At 41.3% G+C, this 9,241-nt stretch overlaps 1 protein-coding gene across 2 annotated transcripts; it reads right to left on the bottom strand.

Moving 5' to 3' along the window:
* Positions 1–1,254: 1,254 nt before the first annotated feature.
* LOC110200782 (serine protease FAM111A-like) lies at positions 1,255–8,949 on the bottom strand. Of its 2 annotated transcripts, none has more exons than XM_020976183.2 (3): positions 8,848–8,949; positions 5,903–6,049; positions 1,255–3,979 (listed from the first exon to the last, which is right to left on the bottom strand). In XM_020976183.2, the coding sequence occupies exons 2-3, from the start codon at positions 5,903–5,905 to the stop codon at positions 2,024–2,026; spliced, it is 1,959 nt and encodes a 652-aa protein (XP_020831842.1). In that variant the 5' UTR covers positions 5,906–6,049; positions 8,848–8,949; the 3' UTR covers positions 1,255–2,023. The 2 variants fall into 2 exon arrangements, with proteins under 2 accessions (XP_020831842.1, XP_020831843.1); XM_020976184.2 differs by having other exon boundaries at positions 5,903–5,998; positions 8,848–8,919.
* Positions 8,950–9,241: the final 292 nt, after the last annotated feature.

Genomic DNA, 9,241 nt, shown 5'->3' with positions numbered 1-9,241 from the left:
GACATGTTAACCTGAAAACGCTTTTGTGTTTCTGCCCATCTCATGAGTTGAGCACCTGTGGATCCCCAGAAGGCTTTGAGCCTCTCTGTCCCCTGGACCCCTAAGCTAGCCTTCTGATGACTAGCTCAGATTGTAGTCTCTGCTGCTGGGGATGAGGAGGCTTGTGGATTGAGTTTAGGAGTTCTAAGCTGCCAATTGAATGACCAAATTAAATTGAGCACCAACGTAGTGAGCCTTTGGGAGGGAAAGGGAAAGGGCTGGAGTGGGATAACTACCTGGTTGCCTAAGGAAGGGCAAACCACCCAATGCCTAAAAACTGGAAAAAGTTAAAGCTTTAGGGCTGAGCAGTATTGGGGTCTTGCTCAAGAGTGGCTGCCACACCTCTAGCCTGGGTAAGAGGAGGCCCAGTGTCAAAATAAAAGAAACACCAACAAAACACTCCTGCAACTTTAAAGCAGTGTGTAAAAAGGAGTCATGATTCATGCTGTAAGCAGGCTACCCTGCATGCCTGCAATGAACTCCTGAACTCCCTTCCATGGCTGTCTTTCAGAAAAAGACTTCTTGGCCCTTAAGACTCCCCTCAGAAGCTACCTCTTCCCGGATGTCTTCCCCTAGATCTCCGGCTCCCCAAATTTTCCTAGAATGTTTTTGACCCCTCCCACTCACTCTTGTATTATACTCATCTAGAAATACACTGCTAGGTGGTGCAGAGGATAGAATTCCAGGCCTAGAGTGAGGTATCCTGCCTCAGACACTTCTTTAGTTGTAAAATGGGGATAATGATAGAAATAACCTCACATGGTGGTTGTAAGGATCAAATGAGATGATATTTGTAAAGCACTTACCTCAGGTGCTGGCACAAAAGAGATGCTGTATCAATGTTAGCTATTATTATTATATTATTATTATTATTATTATTATTATTATTAGCAGTAGTAGTAGTAGTAGTAGCAGTAACAGCAGTGGTAGTAGTAACAGTAGTAGTAGTAGCAGCAGTGGTAGTAGTAATAGCAGTAGTAATAGTGCTGGTAGTAGTAGTAGCAGTAGTAGCAGTGGTAGTAGTAATAGTTGTAGTAGTAGTGGTAGTGGTAGTAGTAGTAGCAGTAGTGGCAGTTGTTGTAGTAATAGTAGTAGTAGTAGTTCATATCTCTTCCTTTTCTCCCCTGTCAGAAAATAAATTCTAGGAGTACAAAGAATCATGCCATATTCCATCTTTGTGTTCCCAATTCCAAACATGATTTCTTACTGAACAAGTGACTGTTGAATTATATTGCTTTTATTGTTTTATAATCTATTGACAAAGATGACTTCCAGGCTAGGAGTGGTGATGAAGATGTTATTGAGAATACATATGACAGGAAAAGTAATTGAACTGGGTAAAAGCTAAGGACAAGAGAAAGCTTATGAGGTGTAAGGGGATCTCAGAGATATTTCAGTCACTTAGGCCTTCAGGGGATCTAGGAGCTTGATAATGGGGGTACTTCTCTCCAGTGGTCTAGACCATAAGCCAGCCACACCTAGTCATCCCTCACATATCTGATCTCCATTTTCCCATGGACCCTCATTGCAAGTCCATCCAATGGCCTGTCTGCCTTCATCAGCTTTCAACATCATCAAGGTGCCAGAGTAACACGTAGGATGACTATGTGTCGTCTTTGTCACTTGCTGCCTCAGAACTGGAGAAACAGCATGAAGTGGGAGGAAAAGGGATTGATTTGGAATCAGGAAAACTTGGGTTTGCACGCCAAGTTCTAACGCTAACTAGCCTGTAATTTGGGCAAGTGTACCATTCTTCTAGCCTGAGAGTTTGAGATATCCACATCACAGGGTTGTGAGGCTCAGATGAAATAATCTCTATAAGGGGTTTTGCAAACCCTAAGGCACTATGTAAATGCCAGTTATCGATTCTCTGTGCAGGACTTAGGAGAAAATGTGTGGGCATGAGGATGGAAAGGCACGGGAGAGCTGTAATCAGCATCAGGGCAGACAGTTCCTGGTGCTGATTCCTTTCCCCAGATAGGAGTTAGCCCCAGAGGCATCTTCCTTGAATCTGAGACTTTGTGGTTAAATCATCAGCATTCACCATTTCTACATCCTGTTGGTATGGAAATAATGAGTTATACCAACTTTCATGATTCTGTCTCATATCATTGTGAATGGAATTGATAGAAATGCCAAACTCAATGACACTCTGTTTCTGACCCTGAAAATCGTATTTGAAGCCCCCAGCGTGCATGGCAACCAGTCGGCCAGATGCATCAAGTATTGGGGAGCCAGAGGATCCACAGAAGAAACTGGTGTCATAGGTCAAGTGATCCTGAGAGTTCATCGCCTGATCTTGGAAACCTTTCATGGAGAACATGTGGATGCATATTTTCTCTTTGTGAGGGCAGTTTGTAGGATTGCATTCTAGTTTCTGTCTATTCTGGAGAACTGTCCGACACTTTTTTACCCGATCTGCTAGAGAGATCACAGTACATATATCAATTTTCTTCACCGCTCCTTCTGGGTGTCCAATAATAAAAACAATGCCATCACAGGGTAGTTTAGTGTTCTGCTTTTGCTTAAATAAACTCTTAGGAATTTCATTTCCCTTCAGTTTTAAGACTGCATAATCAAAAGTCTTACTTTCCACCTCAAACCAGGGCTCAATGCCAATTTTTTTGCTGGAATCTTTAGGGTTTTCATCAGTGAAAGTCACAAATGAATTTTCACTAATTGTCTGTGCCCATTTTTGTTCTTCCACTTCACCAATTATTTTATTCAGTACATGTCGACAAGTAAGAATGTACCTATCCCAGAAGACGAAGCAAGTACCAGAGACAAATCCTCCATTCTTGGTCAAATGTATATACCCAATGGAATCAACTAAAGGGACAAGTGTCTTAAAGGTTTTGGATGTCATGGCATCCTCAGTTACTTTACTAAATTCTTCTAGATGTAGATTAAATAGCTCATTGCCACTTTTCCCAGTAATGTTTATCTCTTTCTCAAAGAAATTTGTGATCCATTTCTTTTCCTCTTCGAAAAAATTATATATTTTTAAGATGCTCTTTTCAATGAAATAGACATTGCTTTTCTTTGGCTTAGATCCTGAAGGAACTGGTTTTCTGTCTCCCTCTGCCATCTCTAGCTTCAACAACTTGTTATCAGCAGTGACTGATGGTGCAACTTCCTGGATGGTACCATGGTAATCCACCTGCTCCTCTGAATTGGAATTTTGTTGCGAGGTCATTTTCTTAACCTTCTCTTTATGTCTGTTTTGAGAACTTCTTTTTTTAATTTCTTTAACAATCACATCAAATTTTTGGTCTGCTACTTTTTCCACAGGGGTATTTTTTGGATATTTGACCCCTTCCTTGACTAGTGTCCAATTATTTTCTGTCACCCAGGAAAGAAATCTGCCATCATTGCACAGGGCATCATCTATAGTGTCTCCTTTAAAGCCATAGACACAAAGATAGTCATCACTTTTGGCACAATAACGAGATTTAACAATTTTTTTCCTTTCTCTCCCCTTTCCAGAAACACAAAATGTGAAACAGTCCTGGTCGGTACTTTTGTTGTATTTTTGTTCATCGTTCTGATTCTCTTCAGTTTTTATAAATGTAACATGAAGATGGGAATTTTTCGGTAGAGACTTCAGGGGCATCCCTAAGTTCACGTATGCCCTAGCAGTTCCGCCTGTAGACACTCTCATCTCCTTTTGTTCTGGTCGTTTCTGCAGCTCATCCTGGACATCCTCATTCTTCATCAGAGCGGTATACACGCTGTCACTGGGCTTACCATATAACTTGTAAGTGCTCGATGAACTCTTGCGCCATTGGGCCATTGTAATGATAAATTCAACTTCTGTGTCATCTGTGGGATGCACTGTGGCAAACTGCTCACTGCATTTAGCAACCTCACTTGGTATTAAGGTGCTCTTTCCAGGACACTCCTTTCCAGGTGGCTGGGTGAGAGGATGCTCCTGTTTTACCTTTTAAAACAAAAAAAAGAGAGAGGAATGGAGCAGAAAGCACCCTTGCTTAGAGTCAGTGAAGAGGCAGGATGAATAGATCACTGGGCCTCAAGTAGGAAGACTACTAGTTAACTTTGGCTTGATGAATGGAACTCATATTAAAGAAAAGGACTTCTCCTTTGCTGCTGTATCCTAAGGACCATGGGACCTTTCCCTCTGACCTGCACTTAACACTTCCTAGATATATTGTCTCCTCCTACTAGAATGTGAGCTCCTTGAGAGCAGGGGTTATCTTGGATTTTGTGTTTATGTTCCAGGGATTAACTCAAACACAATGCTTGGCTCATAGCACTTAAAAAACCACTTCATTCATTCATTCCTTCCTCCATGCATTCATTCATCTAGAAATGGGGATAATAGTAGCACTTACCTCTCAGGGTTGTTAAAATAAAATGAGATGTTTGCAAAATGCTTTGTAAAGCTTAAAGCACTATATAAATGCTAGTTCTTCTTCCTATTCTTATTATTATTGTTGTTCTTGTCTTGCTTTGGTACTTACTTGTTGTGTGACTTTGGGCACCTCTCTGGGCCTGTCACTTCTCTTGGGTTTTTCAGCTTTCCATCACACGGTAAAAATAATACATGAATTCTTTACCTCACAGGGTCATTGTGAGGAAAGTTCTTTGTAAAATGTAGCAAATTCTAAAAATGTAAGTTACAGAAACACTATGATATGATTCCAAGATCATGATAATGACAAGAAAGCCCTGTTTCGTCCTCAACATATTAAATATATTTGGGTTCATGGCAGTAAATGCTAATGAAAAAAAGAGGAAGGGATAGAGACAGAGCAAGGAACCATTTAAGGTGTAAAGCCATGTTTTGGGGATTTGACATTAGACCTCTCAGAGAAGACACTGCCTCCAAAAAGCAAGTCAATAACTGTTCCTCAGTTTATACTCAGTTACTTGGGGGCACAGAGAGATTAAACAACCTGCCTACCCAGTTAGAGGCAGCCCTTGAACCCAGGTCTTCCCAACTTGAAGCTAGCTCTTTCTGACACCAAACAGCCTCTTATTGAATGATATGCCATTAATTTTGTTAAGTGCCCATTGTGTGATCTGAGGAAGATAAAAAAATATTGGCAAGACCCAGTCCCAGACCTTCTGCAGAATGATCTAGAAGAGGAGGGCTCTGATACCCACTCAGATAACTCCAACATAAATAATGATAAGGCCATCAGAAAGTTGTAAAACTAAGCCTCGTGTGAGATCTGAGGGGAAAGGTCATTTCCTACTAGGGTAAGGATTTCCCTAGTAGGGAAGGGGGAATTTGAATGGGAATTTGAAGGCTGATTGGTGATCTAGTAGGTCAGGAGAGTGAGGGAAAACTTCTGGAACGACTTTGGAATGTAAACTTGAAGGTAAAAAACAGTGAGGAATATGTTCAGGGTAGAGAGAGAGAGTAGTCAGTCTATCTTGATGAGACCATACTGTATGTGAAAAGGAGTTTGGAAAGGTAGGGTAGTGCCTAAATGAATCTAGGAGGTCCTGAATGTTAGGGAAGCTCAGTGAACTTTACTAGGCAATGAAGAGGCAATGAAGATTTTTGACCAGGAAAGTGACATAATGTGGTAGATGCCTATAAAAAAATCAATCACATATAATTCAGAGTAGTAATATATTGAAGGGATTTTCCCCCCAACTGTAACACACTCTACTCTCTAAGGCCTCAGTGTGGATGCTCATGAGACAGAGAATACAAGGAGAAGAAAGGTGGGATGTTCCAGATGTGTTATGGCATCCAAAGTCAGTGACTGCTTTTCATTTGGTTTTTCACTGGCGAAGTCTGTCTTCCATCTTCATTTCCAGCTCCTTATCATCATCATCTGAGCCCTGGCTCGCTGGCCTGCGTAGGCTAGCGTCATACACACTTACGTACCATCTCAGACACTGGCGTATTCTGCTCATCGTATGAGGCAGGCTGCTGTGGTTTCTTGTCTCTGTTAGACTCCGTGGCTTTGTTGTCAATTCAAGGCTGTGTTAATGACAAAACAGGTAACCAGAAGAGGATCCCTTTCACAAGAACCTAAAGAAAGAGGGATAAACACTGATGTCTTTACCAATGGATTAGCCAATATTACAGAGTACCTGCTAGGCAGGAGCCATGGGAGCTGAAGGAAGAAAAGAAAGGAAGCCAGGTATGTGGGGAACAAACCTGTTCTCAGAGTCACAGGCCTTGGGTTTGAAGTGTTTGACTTTTAGCTCTGTTGCTCATGAGCTGGGTGGCCATGGCCAAGTGACTGCCCCTCTTTGGGCCTGATTTTAATTGTAAGACATTGTTGGATTCCATGACCTATTTTCCAGCTCTAAATTCTCTGTTCTGAAAGAATTAAAATTGTCCAGGCATCCTTTGAAAAACTTGGCCTAGCTCATTCCACTCTGCATTCATACCATAAAGGAGTTATGTTAGCATCATAACATAATGACTCAGCCTTGCTAGGCAGCTTCTCCTCCCAAAACATATGCATTATTGAGGATTAGGGTGACTGCCAAACCCAATCCCTCTTCGATTTCCATCCCTTAGTCAGTGGTGAGTAGCTAGTTTAGTCAAGTTGCTGGTTCATGGATTGGACAGAGGTCATGGGATCATACCTTCAAAGCTGGAAGAAAACTTAGAGGTCACTTTTTTATCCACTCCTTGTTCTTCCTTCCCCTGCTCCCCAGGAAGGGACCTTGCAGATCCTGCAGGGCAGGGGGACTTAACCTGGGGTCTGTGACTTTTTAAAAAAATTATGTATTTTCAAAATACATATATTATAAGCAGTTTTCAGAAAAAGTCATCAAAGTTATTTAGAGTCATATGAAAAAATACTCTAAATCATTACTGATTACAGAAATGCAAATCAAAACAGCTCTGAGCTACCACCCCCATCCCTATAAGATTAGCTAATATGACAGAAAAGGAAAATGAGTAATTAAGAATCAATTTATTAATTATGGCTAGCAAATAATAAATCCAGGTCGGTGGTTTTCTTGGAAACCAAAGAGCTCCCCTGGAGAATACTGAATGCTTAAATAGATTTGGAAAAGGTGGTTGCCCCTGATGGGTTGAAATCAACTCTGATTGGTTAACAATTAATGAGAGAATGGATATTATAATGAGAAGTGGGCTTATTCTAATGAGGGAATCAGGGACAGGAGTGACCATGTCAGCACTCAGATCATTCAGCCTCCAGCCATTTATATAAAAGAAACTATTTTCCACCCATTCCTACTTGAGTAGAAAGATGGACCTGAATTCACTTAGATTAGATTCTCTTTAGTCTTTAATCAGAACTAAATTCTCCCGGTAGGGTAGGGTAACACCCAAGGTTGAGGAGAATGTGTCTTTGTCATCCTCGTCCTTCAAAAGGAAGTAAAAAGAAAAAAAAACTTCTTTGGATCTTGTATATACCCTTGGTTATTAATATAATAAGAAAACATTCATTTATCTCAATGACACATATTGAAAGGGATGCGGGAAAACTGAGACACTTGGCCAATCTGATAGGTGTGATCTGGTACCTCAGAGTTGTTTTGATTTGCATTTCTCTATTCAGTAGTGATTTGGAGCAGTTTTTCATACGACTATAGATGGCTTTAATTTCTTCATCTGAGAACTGCTCGTTCATATCCTTTGACCATTCATCCAATGGGGAATGACTTGTATTCTTATAAATTTGACTTAATTCTCTACATATTTTAGAAATGACAGCCTCTATTTTTCACTTCCTTCTTTTCTTCCTTCTTTCCTTCCTTTTCTTTCCTTCCTTCTTTCCTTTCTTTCTTTTTTCTTCTTCCTTGATTGAATCTTACTGCACAGAATGACTAATATGAATATGTTTTACATGCTTGCTCATGTGTAACTTGCATCAGATTGCTTGCCATCTCAGGATTTGCATGAGGGTAGGGCAGGAAGGATAGAATTTGGAACTCAAAACTTTTAAAAAAATGAATGTTAAAATTTGTTTTTGCATGTGATTGGGGGAAAATAAAATACTATTAGAAAGACGAGAGGCTGTTTTCCTAACTGTAAAATGGAGATAGCATCTAACTTGCAAAGCTGTGTTGAAGCTCAAATGAGAGTTGAACATGGTAATTAATTGCTTTGTAAATGTGTGCCATTGATATTAATTAGTCTCTGCTCTTATTTTTAAGACCTCTTTCAGGGTTTAGTGGTCAGGTGTTCTTTGATTCTAGGAACTTGCAACTCCTTCTTAGGAGGAGGTGCCCAATGGGGAATGAAGAAAATGGAAGAGGTTGAAGAAAGGGCAGGAAGAAGAAGTGGGGGGCACTGGGGAAGGCTGGGCCAAGTAGTGGCTACAACAGTAGCTGCAGAGAACATTAAATGGCAGACAGCAGCTGTCTGACTCCCCCATCAAGTCATTTAAATTCTGGTGGACTCATTATCCTCCTCTGTAAAACGGGGATAAGAATAGCACTAATGTCACAGGATTGGGGTGAAGCTCAAAATCCCCAAATATGGGTTAAATGCCATTATTCTTATTCTCAGGGAGGAGGTGGGAAGGAACATGGAGGGGAGGAGAAGGAGGGAGAAACAGTGGGAGGGAGGAGGAAGTGGGAGAGAGAAGAGAAGGAGGAAGGAGGAGGGAAGCACTAAAGGAAGGAGAGAAAGCGAAACTGGGGAAAGAGGGGCGAGTGGCGAGAGAGAGAGAGAGAGAGAGAGAGAGAGAGAGAGAGAGAGAGAGAGAGAGAGAGAGAGAGAGAGAGAGAGAGAGAGAGAGAGAGAGAAGGAGAGAGAGAAAGAGAGGGAGAGGGAAAGACCCGTTTCTCCTGCCCCTTCTCGGTCCCCTGGTCCCCTCTGCACCTTTCCCCTATACTTACCAGCCCAGCGTCCCGGAGGAGGGTGCTGACTCCCGTATCTAGCGCTTTCCAGGGCCACGGACGAGAAAATGGCTAGAAGAGATACTCAGCAAGGGTGATATACTCTAATCCGAAAGATGATTGGCTAATTAGGCATACGTAAGAGATGCGTGGACAGTCTGGTTATATTTGGTGGGCAAATTTTGCAATCCATACTATATTTGGCGGGTAAATTTTGTCATTTATAGTGTAAAGGAAGTGACCTTCTCCTAATTCACATCTTAGTTTAAAGTCACTATTTGCATTCAGAGCAGTGAAAAAAAAAATGAAGGGATAGGCATAGAGCAAGGCATAAAGTCATGTTTCGAGGATTTGACATTAGACTTCTCAGAGAGGAAACTCCCTCCAAAAAGGA

This window comes from Phascolarctos cinereus, unplaced genomic scaffold, assembly GCF_003287225.1.
Source record: "Phascolarctos cinereus isolate Bilbo 61053 unplaced genomic scaffold, phaCin_HiC Scaffold_9;HRSCAF=440, whole genome shotgun sequence".
In the NCBI taxonomy this organism is placed as follows: domain Eukaryota; kingdom Metazoa; phylum Chordata; class Mammalia; order Diprotodontia; family Phascolarctidae; genus Phascolarctos; species Phascolarctos cinereus.
Note: the sequence above shows the minus strand (reverse complement) of the source record. Positions and strands in the feature narration are given on the sequence as shown.